At 47.3% G+C, this 14,726-nt stretch overlaps 1 protein-coding gene across 6 annotated transcripts in view; it reads left to right on the top strand.

Annotated features, from left to right (window-relative positions):
- HACL1 (2-hydroxyacyl-CoA lyase 1) overlaps window positions 1-14,726 on the top strand; it is a 139,948-nt gene that overhangs the window by 13,002 nt on the left and 112,220 nt on the right. For 2 of the 6 annotated variants that reach the window (XM_063921943.1, XM_063921945.1), the window contains exons 2-3: window positions 3,041-3,153; window positions 3,432-3,536. The exons of 1 other annotated variant lie outside the window; for it this stretch is intronic. In XM_063921943.1, the coding sequence (XP_063778013.1) occupies window positions 3,041-3,153; window positions 3,432-3,536 (218 nt within the window). Of the gene's footprint in view, window positions 1-1,860; window positions 1,916-3,040; window positions 3,154-3,431; window positions 3,537-14,726 lie in introns of those variants that run through there. 3 more of the 6 variants (XM_063921946.1, XM_063921947.1, XM_063921944.1) reach the window with 2 other exon arrangements.

Below are 14,726 nucleotides of genomic sequence, written 5' to 3' on the forward strand. Positions count from 1 at the left end.
GCACAGTTTCCTTAACTGAGGTCTGGAGGAGGGGCATAGAGGGAGGAGCCAGTGCACACCAGTAGTACTAAATCTTTCTTAAAGTGCCCAGTCTCCTGCGGAGCCCGTCTATTCCCATGGTCCTTACGGAGTCCCCAGCATCCACTACGGACTACGAGAAATAGATTTACCAGTGAGTAAAATCTTATTTTTGCACAGAGACCACACGCCATAGCTCAGGTGCTGCACAAGTAAGCTCCCTCCTTATACACAGAGCACACCATAGCTCAGGTGCTGCATAAGTACTTGCACAGATGCTAATTACTGTTTTGTTATGAAATTTGATTGATGTTAATTGATGTGAGTCACGTTATGAGATCTAATCAAGCTGGCACGAGCTGCCCCATGATGATACATTGTATTACTGCAGAAAGCTCTATGGGAGCACCCCCAGTATTGGTGCTGTCACTATGGGTATGATTCTGATTTAGAAGTATAGCAAAAAACTTTGGGGAGATGTATAATAGCAGCACTGTTTGTGCCGCAATAGCTCTTCCTGCCGTTATGGATCCTAGGGTTGACTCTAATTAGCTCGACAGTCATTAGGTCAACACTGGAGAAGGTCAACAGGGACAAAAGGTCGACATGACAAATGGTCGACATGACAAATGGTCAACACAAAAAAGATTGACACAACATTTGTAATTTTTTTTGGTGTAGTTTTCGCCGTCAAAGCACTCGTCATGCTTCGGGCAAGGTGCCTTGCTTTGCCACCGCTGCACTCGGCACAGGTTACTATTCCCAATCGTTGTACGGAATACTTACTGGCGGACGGGATGCCGGCTGTCAATATCCTGACAGTGGCATCCTGGCCGGATGTGGGGCGAGAGCTAAGCGTCCCACAGGATCTATTCTCACTATATGGGTGTTGTGGTCACCCACGAGTGGGAATAGCCCTGTTGCGCCGGGATTCCAGCTGTCTGTATTGTCGGCTGTGAGGATTTCAGTGTCAGTATTCTGAACGCTGGAATTCCGACAGCCGGCATTTTGACTGCAACTCTGTAGTCTGCGTGGATGGTAAAGTCTTAAAAAGTTTTAAAAAAAACAAACAAAAAAACTGTCGACCATTTGCACCCATCGACCATAAGCACTGTCGGCCTAATGGCCATGTCAACATTTTGTCCATGTCGACCTCACGCATTCTGAGTATTAGTGGTCGACCTATTGACTTTCGACCTAGTTAAGGTCGACCTATCATCTGGATACCTTTCCTGCTTCGCTTCTTTGACAAGGCGAGGCAGGATGCAGTACCGATGAAATGTATTAACATTTTATCTGCCGGAGGGGGTGAAAACTCCTCCCTCCGGCAATCCTTGCCAGAGTCTAGTGCCTACTAGTGGTGGTGCGCTGTGTCTCACTTTCCGTCCGGCTTGCATGTGATCTCCTGTGCACAACCCAGAGCCCAGCAGCCAGGGACAGTGCTGTGGTGGGGCAATGACATCTGCAGCTGTCAAAATCGTTAACCGTTCTTACATTTGTAGGCACATCGATGCACTGTCTTGTAGATAGCAGCGCTGACCGGGATGCAGTATCACATATTGTGCACAGATCCCACCCCTTCATCTGTATCTGGAACAAACCATGTCGCAATGCAAAGGGGGCAAATACATTTATATTGTTTCTGTGCAGGGTAAATAATGGCTGCTTTGGCATGTAGCCCACAAATGTTAGGCAGCTTTATTGTTACACTGCAATTTAGATTTCAGTTTAGACACACCCCACCCAAAACTAACTCGATCTCATGTAACATGGTTTTGCGTTTTATTTTTTTGCTTTACTTCCAAATCAGAATCTGGCCCAATGTACATGCCTGGTGTATTGCAGGCATGCTGAAGGATGGGGGAGGTGAACATAAGCATCCACAATCATTATCAAGGTTCGCTAGTATGACTATTATTAGAAGTTTTTATTTCTATAACAAAAATATGCATCTGAGTAGATCCATATATTGCAGTGTGTGTATATAACTGGGCACCATTTGTGCTGTTCATACAGTGAACCAGGCTACAGTAGCCTGCCTGGTACATCCCATAAAAAACCTGATTGGCAAGTCATACTGGGACTAAAGGCCCCCATACATCTATAAGGTGACTCCCTAACCCTGCCGGAAACGTGCATCGGTGGGCATCAATCATAGGAGATCTGTCTGGGGATCAGGGAAATATAAACATGTTAAAGATGCCTGATTCACCAATCCCAACCGAAAACAGTCCAGAGCGGGATTTGTAAACATGTTTAGTATTCCCTATCCCCCGAGCCTGCATGTCGGGTGTCTGGGCCATTGCCATAATTGCCCCCATACATCTGCAATATATTGTGGCAATCCCCCAATGGCCTGGAAGTTTGTTTGCATATCAGTATCTCCCTTTTTAAGTGTTACAGATTATTGTTGAAACTCAGTTTATATCCAGCAGATAGTTTATTGGAGCAGATACAGCAAGCTGTGTCATCCCTAACCTCTTCTTCTGCTGTGCAGGAATATTAGGGAGCCAGGGAACGTATGCAGAAGATTTATTCTAAACTCACTTAATGCTGCTTTCACATCGCCAAACCTGCTTTTGAAACGGTTCTTTAAACGGTTCTTAAAACGGGTCTGAGCAGTTAAACCCCCTTCACATTGCATGTTGTAACCAGTATATTACCATTTCATTACCGTTTTGGTACCATTCACACTGAACCCGTTTCACCCATAGAAAAAAGTGGTTGTCATTATAAATGGACTTTTCTGGCCCACACATTATTAATAATTATTAATTAATTAATTATTAATAATTTGGATAGTCGTACGATGGAACCCAGCAGCTTGAAGCATTTTAACCATGTTTTTATATGAGTGCATCCTTGACTGTCCCAGTAATTTGTCTGCAGATTTCCTCATCCCCTCTGATTCTTAGCAGCTCCCTCACCTCTTCATCACTCTAAGTTGCCATTGTATAATGTATTTGCAGTAAGAAAACGCTTCTAAACCCACTCTCATGTGTCTGATGTGTTTTTCCTCCAGCTTCCTGCTTCTGCCCGGTGACATCACACATGGAGACAGCCTATCACCTTATGTGGCTTGGAAATACCGTTTCAGAGCCTTTCACACTGCACAGTGAAACGGTTCTGAACCGGGTAGGACCCTGCTTTTTAACCGTTTCAAAATACCAGTATTTTGAAAACTGTACATTCAAGGTGGCCCTTTCACATCGCAGCTCGAACCGTTTAGGAAGGCTGAAAAATCGGCAATTTACCGGGTTAAAGCTGCGGTGTGAAAGGGTTAGTATAAAATCTTTATTACATTTAAATAAAAATAAATGGCATTACAAACCTGTAATTACTATAAACGTTTTTATTGTTCTTTTCTCTTTTTTTTTTTTCTTTTTGTTCTTTTGTTTTTTTGTGTCCTTCAGAATGTAAAGTACATGTTTGGTATAGTTGGAATTCCTGTTATTGAAATAGCTATTGCTGCACAAGTAGCTGGCATCAAGTATGTGGGCATGAGAAATGAACAAGCGGTAAGTAACACTGTATTCTAACCCATCTCTCCCCCACCTCCCCCTTCCCGCCAAGGAAACCAAGTGAAAGTCAGCCATCATAAGTTATTGTGGGTTCTGCGTAGTACCATTCATAGAATACCCTTTGCCTGCTTTTGAATGAGCAGCTCCACCTTGTCCTGCAATAGCCAGGGCTGTAACTAGGTGTGTGCGGAGGGAGCACCGCACATAGTGCTGCAGGGTTCGGGGAGCTATTGGCGGCACTTGTCAATTACCTGTTTTAATTACTTTCATTTGCAGCTTCCCCCCTTTTTGAAGCCCAGCATCTCCTGATCGTCCCAGTCTCCTACCCTCACCCCTTCTGTCGCTAATACTTATACAGCAAGGGTGTTAAACTCGAGGCCCACGGGCCGCATGCGGGCCCTACCCGCATCCTTTTGCGGTCCCTGTCCAGGGGTCCTTATGTGGTCTGTTGCCAGGGAATTGAGCCAGAATGCTGACCAGGTTAGCTGTGTCTGCTGGCTCCGGCCCCCCTACCCGGGATGTAGCCCACCTCGTCCGGGCTCTGTAGGATGACCAGGGGCCGGATCAGCAGCCACCAGCCCCAGCAGCGGCGACAGCAGCATTGCGGGCAGGAACGGGCTCCGGACAGCAGCTGAGAGCGAGGAGGGGAGTGGGCTTTAGCAGGAGCAGCAGCCAGTGCCCGGAGGCGAGGTTATAGAGGAGGCGATGCAGTGCATTCTGGGAACAGTCAAAGCTTTAGCCTGTTGGTGCCTCGGCTCAAGATCCAACTCTACACCCCAATGTATTCCCTGTGGAATCCAGTGTACCTTGCAGAAAGAGATTTAACCATGGAAAGTCTACCATAAATCTCCTTTGTTCTTCCTGTAAACCCCCCCCCCCAACTCCCCACCTTAGGTCTTCCTTGTATGGCTTATCTTCCACAGTATAACCTTTTATAGTGCGCCCAACATGGCTGCCTCACCTGGTATGCTCGTGGGTGGGATGAAAAATACATGGACCTGAAGTGCCAGTAATGTTGGGATACAACCCCTGGCATTAGGGTGCTGCAGCTACCCCTTTTGGTGTCATCTCTCCAAGGCCTGACCTATTCCACCCAGAATAATTCTACATAGTGCGCCCAACATGGCTGCCTCACCTGGTATCTTTTGTGGGTGGAATATTTAACCTATGACGCCCAAGATGGCTGCCTCACCTTTTGTATGCTCCTGATCATCTCCATAAAACAGCTTAAATTCACCACAACTGACCTATGAATCATCATAACTATTCAAGGACTTACCGTTAACTGGTACTACTCTACGCGGAAATTTCATCAAAACCAACGGACTGCATTCCTGCGCTGAGATACACACTGGATTGAATCCTGGACTGAATCCTCTGCATACCTCCACTGAGAAATCCTTCAGTGTAGCAGCTGCTGTACTCTACATTGGACATTACCCAGATAAGGTACTGTGGATTACAACCTATCTTTGGCTACATCCAGCCCCTCACTTAGACATCATCCACCTCTGTTCTCTGAGCAACAAATAACTGACTTATTGCATTAATCTACTAATATCAGTATATTCAGGCTCTGAATTGCTGAAGGCTCACTGTTTCAAATCGGGATCCATTTCCAGGACACGTTATCACTACCCCCACAAGAAATCTACTTCAAAGGTCTCTCACACTGAGACTTTTCACACCTACACAGTAGGAATTGGCTTCTAACACCTTTCCAAAAGACTGCCTATCCTAGGATAATTGGCTAAATCAGCAGTTATTTTATTTATCACTTGCTTCAAATATACCCAATAGGTTATAGCAATAACTTTGTTCATAAACCCATTATAATATTGGATCACTTACCGAATTGGGGGAAAACAAGACACAAAAAGGAAAAAAAAAAAAAAAACACTGCTTTCTCTCCCTCTCTCATCATCATATGCAGCTCAAATTTATAGTAATCTGTCATTGATGACCAAATGTATACGTATTGCTCCAGCTTCATTCTTTCACTCCGCCCACCACGTTCCGCAATTCCTATCACACCAGCACAGGCTTCTATTCTCCAATCCCTTGGCATTTTAAAAAGAAAACACAGGCGCATTCATGGGAAGCGAGCAGGCCGGAAATGTATTTCCCCCGGTAACCATCTAAGTCCTTTGCCCACCTGCTCACCTCCATACTCAAAGAACAATCAAATAGAAGTGATACCCAAAAGACGGCCCTGTGTTTGGAAGAACAGAACTGTCAACTCTCGCTTTGTGACCCCCATACCCAGAGCTCCTGCACTTAACATAAAGAAAACTGAAGGCCCTCTGGTATGCCCAATCAGGTCAGTCCTTTGTAATGCCAGATCTATAAGAAACAAGACTGCAACAATTGCTGACCTTATTGAATCTGCAGATCTAGCCTGTATTACAGAGAACTGGCTAGATAGATGAAAATGCAGCACCTATATTGGAGGCTACAGTACCAATAAACTACTATGTCATCCACAACCCAAGACTGGACCGCAGGGGTGGCTATCTGCTTCAAAAAAGAACTTAAACTTAGGGTCCACCGTATTGAAATTACTCGCTCATTCGAGTGCATTGCTGCCCGGAGTTCGACAGGATTAGGTTTCAGAGTACTTCTCATTTACCGGCCACCTGGAGATATTTCTATAAGAAATTGCAGACACTGTTGCTGGCCTGGTTCTGGAACATCAAAGATGGCTCATCCTCAGGGATTTCAATGCATGGGTGGATGATGAGCTCTCACGCCTTGGCCAAGACCCCCTGTGCACAATGAATGGTCTGGGCTTCACACAGGTCATTCCCTCTGCCACACATAAAAGTGGTCACACTCTCGATCTTGTCTTTCAGATTGGATTAGAAGTCACTGACCTAAAAATAAACCCAGTCATCTGGTCAGACCACTACTCCCTCTGGTTCTCAGTTGCAACCCCTCAAATAAGATCTCTGCCCATGGAGTTGACCAGGTATCGTCCAAGGAGGGGTATGACTCCCCAGGCTCTTGCAGCAAATCTGGATCTCTCTGCTATACTGGGTGCCTGTGAAGATCCCTGTTCCCTAGTCCGTTATTATAATAGGGATGTTATGGCTGCAATTGATATCGCCCCTGTGCGTATAAGACCTCGTAAACCACAATGTCAAGCTCCATGGTTCGACAACAGTGTTAGTGAGCTCAAGAAAAGGGGGCGTAGACTGGAAAGACGATGGAGGAAGACTAACCTAGTGGATGACAAGCCAGCATGCCTGCAGACTGATGAGACCCTCTCCCAGGCAAGATGCAACGAGTTTGCAAACTTCTTTGCAGATAAAATATCCACCATCCGGGCTGGAATCTCCACAGTGCCATCAAAGGAGTGCCAAACTACGCCTGCCAATATAAGCTACCTGCCTTCATGGACCAGCTTTGACCCAGTGGATGTAAAGGACACTGCTGAAATTGCGCGGATTTTGCGTCCCACCACCTGTGATCTGGACCCAGCCTCAACCAAGCTTCTGATAGGTTGTATGGATATAATTGGTCCTGTCTTTCCAAAAATTGTTCAATGCTCTTCGCAGACAGGCATTTTTCCTGGACCCCTAAAGGAAGCAATTGTTAGACCGCTTCTTAAAAAACCTAATTTAGATCCCGACTGCATGACCAACTACAGACCGGTATCAAACCTTCCTTTCCTAGGAAAGGTTATTGAGAAAGTGGTTGCAAATCAACTGGAAACCCGCCTGACAACCCATGATATTTATGATCCATTTCAATCAGGATTCAGGAAAAGACATAGCAATGAAACAGCCCTGGTGTGTGTGTGTGTGTGTGTGTGTGTGTGTTAAATGATCTTCTGATGGCAAAAGACAGAGCTGACTGTTCAGTATTAATCCTTCTGGATCTCTCGGCAGCATTTGATACATTTCTGTGGTCTGGATGGCACAGTCCTAAGCTGGTTCAAATCATTTCTCACAGGCAGGTCACAGAAGGTATCGTCTGGATTATACTCATCACCACCAGTGCCATTGCCATGTGGTGTCCCACAAGGTTCTGTACTATCCCCCATGCTTTTTGCAGTATACATGCTCCCATTGGGCGAAATAATCAGGCGCCATGGCCTGGTCTACCACTGCTATGCAGATGATACACAACTGTACTTGTCCTTTGCTCCGTGCACTGATAACCCAATAGCAACCCTAAATGGCTGTCTAACTGAATTACAGGAGTGGATGAGTGCCAGTTGGCTGCGACTGAACTCGGATAAAATAGAGGTCCTTATGATACGACTGCAACATCAAAGGACAAGACTGCAGAATAGCCAACTGTTATGCACACCAGTGCCTGCAGGAATGTACTGGTGTCAGAACTGTTATACACTCCAGTGCCTGCAGGAATGTACTGGTGTTTGAACTGTTATGCACACCAGTACCTGCAGGAATGTACTGGTGTCTGAACGGATAGGTATGCAAAACAAATGAACTCACAGAAAGACTGGGGAATATGACATTACGTACACAGAAGGTGATAGGGTAGCAAAATACACACAAAGTGAACAGAGAAGCCCAGAGGCTAAGGAACTGGGTGTCTCCCTAGTATTAGTAATGCTCAGATGGGAAAAGCAAGATGTTGTGTTTTAATACGTAGAGAACCCGAAATGCTGTTGCTAAGGGCAACAGCAAAACCGTAAAGGGTTACCAACGGGTGTGGCAGTAAACTCCTTGGTCAGAGATGGAATGATAGACACAAGGAGAGTCTCCACAATCCTAATTCTCACTTGCAGTGCACAGGTTCAGCTTACTGCCACTAAACTGACACCTGACACCTTGCACAGTGAGACAGGATTTAGGCAGGCAAGTCTTAGAATACAGCCGCAAACTTGCTAAGTTCACAGAGTAGTAAAAGAACCCCAGCAAGCTAAACGACTGACTCCAGTCTTACTGCTAGGTCTGGATTGGCAGAGTGTAGTACCAAATCCCCAGGCCTATTTGCAGTAAGCAACAACAAATACAAAGCTACACAGTACTGGCTAACTTTCAGGAACTGACTAACCAACAAAGATTCAGCAGCATCTGCTTAACCTGAGAAGAGGCCTTATAAAGCAGGTGCTGTCCACGCCCCACTCAGACCTCACAGACTGTGAGCACAAAAACCAGCACCGGATCCCCTGCCGTGCACAGAGCCTGTAACCACTGCACAGCAAAAGACCCGAACCGGAGTATCAGCTGCGCTCAGGTTACTCCGCTAGCACTTGTCTCCCGGTTGCCATGACGACGTGGCAGCACAGGGCAGGAGACCCTAACAGTACCCCCCCTCTGACGAGGGGTCAAAGAACCCCTACTACCGGGTTTATCGGGGAACTGCGAGAAGAAAGAGCGTATCAGTCTGGGGGCATGAAGATCACAACTGCGCACCCACGACCGCTCCTCCGGGCCATACCCCTTCCAGTGCACCAAAAATGACAGCCGACCCCGAACCATCTTGGAGTCAAGAATCCTTTCAACAACAAACTCCCTCTGGCCACGTATCAGAAGAGGGGAAGGTCTTCCACTGGAAGAAGGATTACTAATCGCCCGTTTTAAAAGGGAACAATGAAATGTTTTATTGATACCCAAAGAACGGGGCAGATCTAACTGAAATGCCACCGGATTGATAACCCTGGTGATCTTATAAGGGCCGATGAACCGGGGGCCTAACTTATGAGATGGCTGTCTCAACTTCAAATTCTTGGTAGACAACCAGACGAAGTCTCCTAATTTGAAGCTGCAGGGTCTTTTCCGCTTATCAAAAACCCTTTTGGTCACTAATGACACAGACACAAGGGCTTTCTTCACTTTCCGCCAAATACCTCTAAGGACCGAAACCACAGAGGAACCACCAGGCGTGGAGTCCAGGGGGTCAAAAGAATTGGCCTTAGGATGATGCCCATACACACAAAGGAAGGGAGAGATCCCTGTAGCAGAGTGAGCCGCGTTGTTATAGGCAAACTCCGCCATGGACAGATGAGCAACCCAGTCAGTCTGACACTTGGAGACATAACACTTGAGGAACTGCTCCAAGGACTGGTTCACCCTTTCAGTCTGCCCATTAGACTGCGGATGGTAGCCTGACGACAAGCTGACAGAAATCTGGAGATCGGAACAAAATGCCCTCCAGAATTTGGCCACAAACTGGGATCCGCGGTCAGAGACCACATCAAGTGGCAACCCGTGGAGACGCACAACATGCAGCATAAATAATTCAGACAGGCGTCTGGCCGATGGCAGCCCAACCAGTGGAACGAAGTGCGCCATCTTCGAAAACCTGTCAACGACAACCCAGATGGCTGTCATCCCCGAGGATTTGGGCAAGTCCACCACAAAATCCATTGAAATGTGGGTCCATGGCTTAGATGGGATAGAGAGTGGATGTAATGGGCCAACAGGAACCCCTCTAGGAGTCTTATTTTGGGCACAGATGTCACATGCCCGAACCCACTGATCCACATCCTTAGCCACCGAGGGCCACCACACCGCCCTAGATAGCAACTCCCGAGTTCTGGCAATACCCGGGTGACCTGCCGACTTCTTGGCATGGAATTCCAGGAACACTCGCTGTCTTAACCTAGGAGGCACAAACAAAAGACCTACCGGAAGGTCTGGAGGAGCCTGCTCCTGTGCTCTAAGGACTAATGATAAGAGGTCCTGGGTAATGCCCACTTTAATACATGATGGGGACACAATGGGCAACGGCTCCTCGGTGGTCTCCTGGATTGGAGCAAAACTCGGCGAGAGCGCATCAGCCTTGATGTTTTTTGACCCAGGGCGATATGTTATCAAAAAATTAAAGCGAGCAAAAAACAAAGCCCATCGTGCCTGCCTGGCATTGAGACGCTTCGCTGACTCTAAATATGCCAGATTCTTATGGTCGGTGAGAATTGAGACCACAAACTTAGCCCCCTCAAGCCAGTGTCTCCACTCCTCGAGTGCATCCTTAATAGCCAACAATTCCCGGTTACCCACGTCATAATTCATCTCGGCAGGCGAAAATTTACGGGAAAAGTAAGCACAGGGATGAAGGCGATTATCAGACACTCCTATCTGAGAAAGCACTGCCCCAATACCCATCTCAGAGGCATCCACCTCCACCACAAAAGGACGCTCTGGATCTGGGTGTCGCAGCACCTTGGCCGATACAAATGCCCTTTTGAGACGGGCAAAAGCCGCTTTAGCTTCACAAGACCAGTGAGCAACATCCGCCCCTTTCTTAGTGAGTGCCACCAAGGGCGCCACTATAGACGAAAATCCAGCGATAAATCGTCTATAAAAATTCGCAAAGCCCAGGAAACGCTGAAGCGCCTTCAAACTAGTGGGCTGCACCCAATCCAGGACTGCCTGTACCTTGGAACCCTCCATTTGGAAACCTTCTGGGGAGATAATATATCCTAGAAATGCGATTTGCTGAACTTCAAATTCGCACTTCTCCAGCTTCGCCCCAAGCCGGTGGTCTCTGAGTTTCTGGAGGACTAAGCGTACATGCTTCCGATGTTCCTCCAGGGAATGGGAGAAGATTAGGATGTCATCTAAGTATACAACTAAGAATCTATCCAAATATTCCCTGAGCACATCATTCATGAAATCCTGGAAGACTGCCGGGGCATTACAGAGCCCAAAAGGCATCACCAAATATTCATAATGCCCTGAGTGGGTATTAAAGGCAGTCTTCCATTCATCCCCCTCTCTTATTCGGATTAGATTGTACGCACCGCGTAGGTCAATCTTAGAAAAAATGGTGGCAGTACGAAGCTGGTCAAACAAGACCGAAATGAGAGGCAGTGGGTATGAGTTTTTAATCGTGATACGGTTCAATTCCCTGAAGTCGATGCAGGGTCGCAACGAACCGTCCTTTTTACCCACGAAGAAGAACCCCGACCCAACTGGAGACTGTGAAGGTCTGATAAATCCCTTAGCCAAGTTCTCCTGAATGTACTCTGCCATAGCCTGAGTCTCAGGACGTGACAGGGAGTACAACCTGCTCTTGGGAAGCTTAGCATTTGGCAACAAATCAATGGCACAGTCATAGGGGCGATGGGGAGGTAGTACCTCTGCAACTTTTTTGGAGAACACGTCCGCAAAATCTGCATAACATCCTGGCAAACTTAGCTGCGAGAGCCTGACTGGAAGGCTCAAGCAACTCCTGAAACAATCAGTACCCCAACTAAGAATATTCCCAGAGATCCAGTCAAATTGAGGATTGTGGGCCCTTAACCAGGGTAACCCCAACACCAATGGGGCAAAAGTACAGACAGTCACATAAAAGGACAATTTTTCAGAGTGTGTGGCTCCAATAAACAAAGAAATCTGGCTAGTGCAAGAGGTAATTTTACCTTGGGATAATGGTTCCCCGTTTAACCCACAAATCTCAATTTCCGATGCCAAGGGTACTAAGGGAACAGACTGTTTCAGGCCGAATTGGCGGTCCATAAAAACCCCGTCGGCCCCACTGTCCACAAAGGCCTCAGTCTTGACAGTTTGACCGAGGATCTTCAAGGTCACCGGAATGATAAAAGTCTTCTTGGGAAATTCTGACTTCTGGCCTGACAGGATATTTCCCATCACCCTCAGGCCCTGAAGTTTTCTGGCTTTTCTGGGCATGATACTACCACATGACCTTTATTCCCACAGTACAAACACAACCCCTGCTGTCTCCTCCGCGTCTTCTCACGCGAGGAGAGGCGGGTAGCCCCAATCTGCATAGGCTCCTCGGAAAATTCCTCAGAGTCTGAGGTTCCCTTGGGAAAGAAGGAAACCTCAGTCTCCCTTTCAAGCCTACGCTCTCTCAGCCGTCTATCCACCCGGATGGATAACTGCATGAGCTGATCCAAGCTATCAGGCAAGGGATATTGTACCAGTTGGTCCTTTATCTGGTTAGAAAGACCTCTTCGGTACTGGTGTCTCAGGGCTGGGTCATTCCACTGGGTATCATGGGCCAACCTCCGAAACTCCGTACAGTTAACCTCAACTGGCCTTCGCCCTTGCTTAAGGATCGAAATCTGAGCCTCGGCTGAGGCCGTCTTGTCAGGGTCATCATACAACATGCCCAGTGCCGTAAAAAAAGCATCAACACTTTTAAGCGACGGACAGTCAGGCTGCAACCCATATGCCCAGACCTGTGGGTCTCCTTGTAGCAAGGAAATCACTATGCCCACCCGCTGAATCTCCGACCCAGAAGACTGAGGCCTAAGCCGGAAGTATAGCTTGCAGCTCTCCTTGAAACAAAAGAACTGCGAGCGATCTCCAGAAAAACGATCCGGGAGATTTACTTTCGGCTCCTTAACCCCTGAAGGTGCTGCTGCTGCGGGAGCTCCGCCAGCGGCCTGGGAGGTGTGCATTTTAATGGACAAATCATTAAATTGTCGAGTCAGGACCTGCACCTGATCGACCACCTGTTGCAACTTATTTTGAGGGGTATGCTCCATATTCCCACAAAATTTCAACAGGAGTATTAGGCTGCTGAATATGTTATGCACACCAGTGCCTGCAGGAATGTACTGGTGTCAGAACTGTTATACACTCCAGTGCCTGCAGGAATGTACTGGTGTTTGAACTGTTATGCACACCAGTGCCTGCAGGAATGTACTGGTGTCTGAACGGATAGGTATGCAAAACAAATGAACTCACAGAAAGACTGGGGAATATGACATTACGTACACAGAAGGTGATAGGGTAGCAAAATACACACAAAGTGAACAGAGAAGCCCAGAGGCAAAGGAACTGGGTGTCTCCCTAGTATTAGTAATGCTCAGATGGGAAAAGCAAGATGTTGTGTTTTAATACGTAGAGAACCCGAAATGCTGTTGCTAAGGGCAACAGCAAAACCGTAAAGGGTTACCAACGGGTGTGGCAGTAAACTCCTTGGTCAGAGATGGAATGATAGACACAAGGAGAGTCTCCACAATCCTAATTCTCACTTGCAGTGCACAGGTTCAGCTTACTGCCACTAAACTGACACCTGACACCTTGCACAGTGAGACAGGATTTAGGCAGGCAAGTCTTAGAATACAGCCGCAAACTTGCTAAGTTCACAGAGTAGTAAAAGAACCCCAGCAAGCTAAACGACTGACTCCAGTCTTACTGCTAGGTCTGGATTGGCAGAGTGTAGTACCAAATCCCCAGGCCTATTTGCAGTAAGCAACAACAAATACAAAGCTACACAGTACTGGCTAACTTTCAGGAACTGACTAACCAACAAAGATTCAGCAGCATCTGCTTAACCTGAGAAGAGGCCTTATAAAGCAGGTGCTGTCCACGCCCCACTCAGACCTCACAGACTGTGAGCACAAAAACCAGCACCGGATCCCCTGCCGTGCACAGAGCCTGTAACCACTGCACAGCAAAAGACCCGAACCGGAGTATCAGCTGCGCTCAGGTTACTCCGCTAGCACTTGTCTCCCGGTTGCCATGACGACGTGGCAGCACAGGGCAGGAGACCCTAACAGTACCCCCCCTCTGACGAGGGGTCAAAGAACCCCTACTACCGGGTTTATCGGGGAACTGCGAGAAGAAAGAGCGTATCAGTCTGGGGGCATGAAGATCACAACTGCGCACCAACGACCGCTCCTCCGGGCCATACCCCTTCCAGTGCACCAAAAATGACAGCCGACCCCGAACCATCTTGGAGTCAAGAATCCTTTCAACAACAAACTCCCTCTGGCCACGTATCAGAAGAGGGGAAGGTCTTCCACTGGAAGAAGGATTACTAATCGCCCGTTTTAAAAGGGAACAATGAAATGTTTTATTGATACCCAAAGAACGGGGCAGATCTAACTGAAATGCCACCGGATTGATAACCCTGGTGATCTTATAAGGGCCGATGAACCGGGGGCCTAACTTATGAGATGGCTGTCTCAACTTCAAATTCTTGGTAGACAACCAGACGAAGTCTCCTAATTTGAAGCTGCAGGGTCTTTTCCGCTTATCAAAAACCCTTTTGGTCACTAATGACACAGACACAAGGGCTTTCTTCACTTTCCGCCAAATACCTCTAAGGACCGAAACCACAGAGGAACCACCAGGCGTGGAGTCCAGGGGGTCAAAAGAATTGGCCTTAGGATGATGCCCATACACACAAAGGAAGGGAGAGATCCCTGTAGCAGAGTGAGCCGCGTTGTTATAGGCAAACTCCGCCATGGACAGATGAGCAACCCAGTCAGTCTGACACTTGGAGACATAA

This window comes from Pseudophryne corroboree, chromosome 5, assembly GCF_028390025.1.
Source record: "Pseudophryne corroboree isolate aPseCor3 chromosome 5, aPseCor3.hap2, whole genome shotgun sequence".
NCBI classification, from domain to species: Eukaryota; Metazoa; Chordata; class Amphibia; order Anura; family Myobatrachidae; genus Pseudophryne; species Pseudophryne corroboree.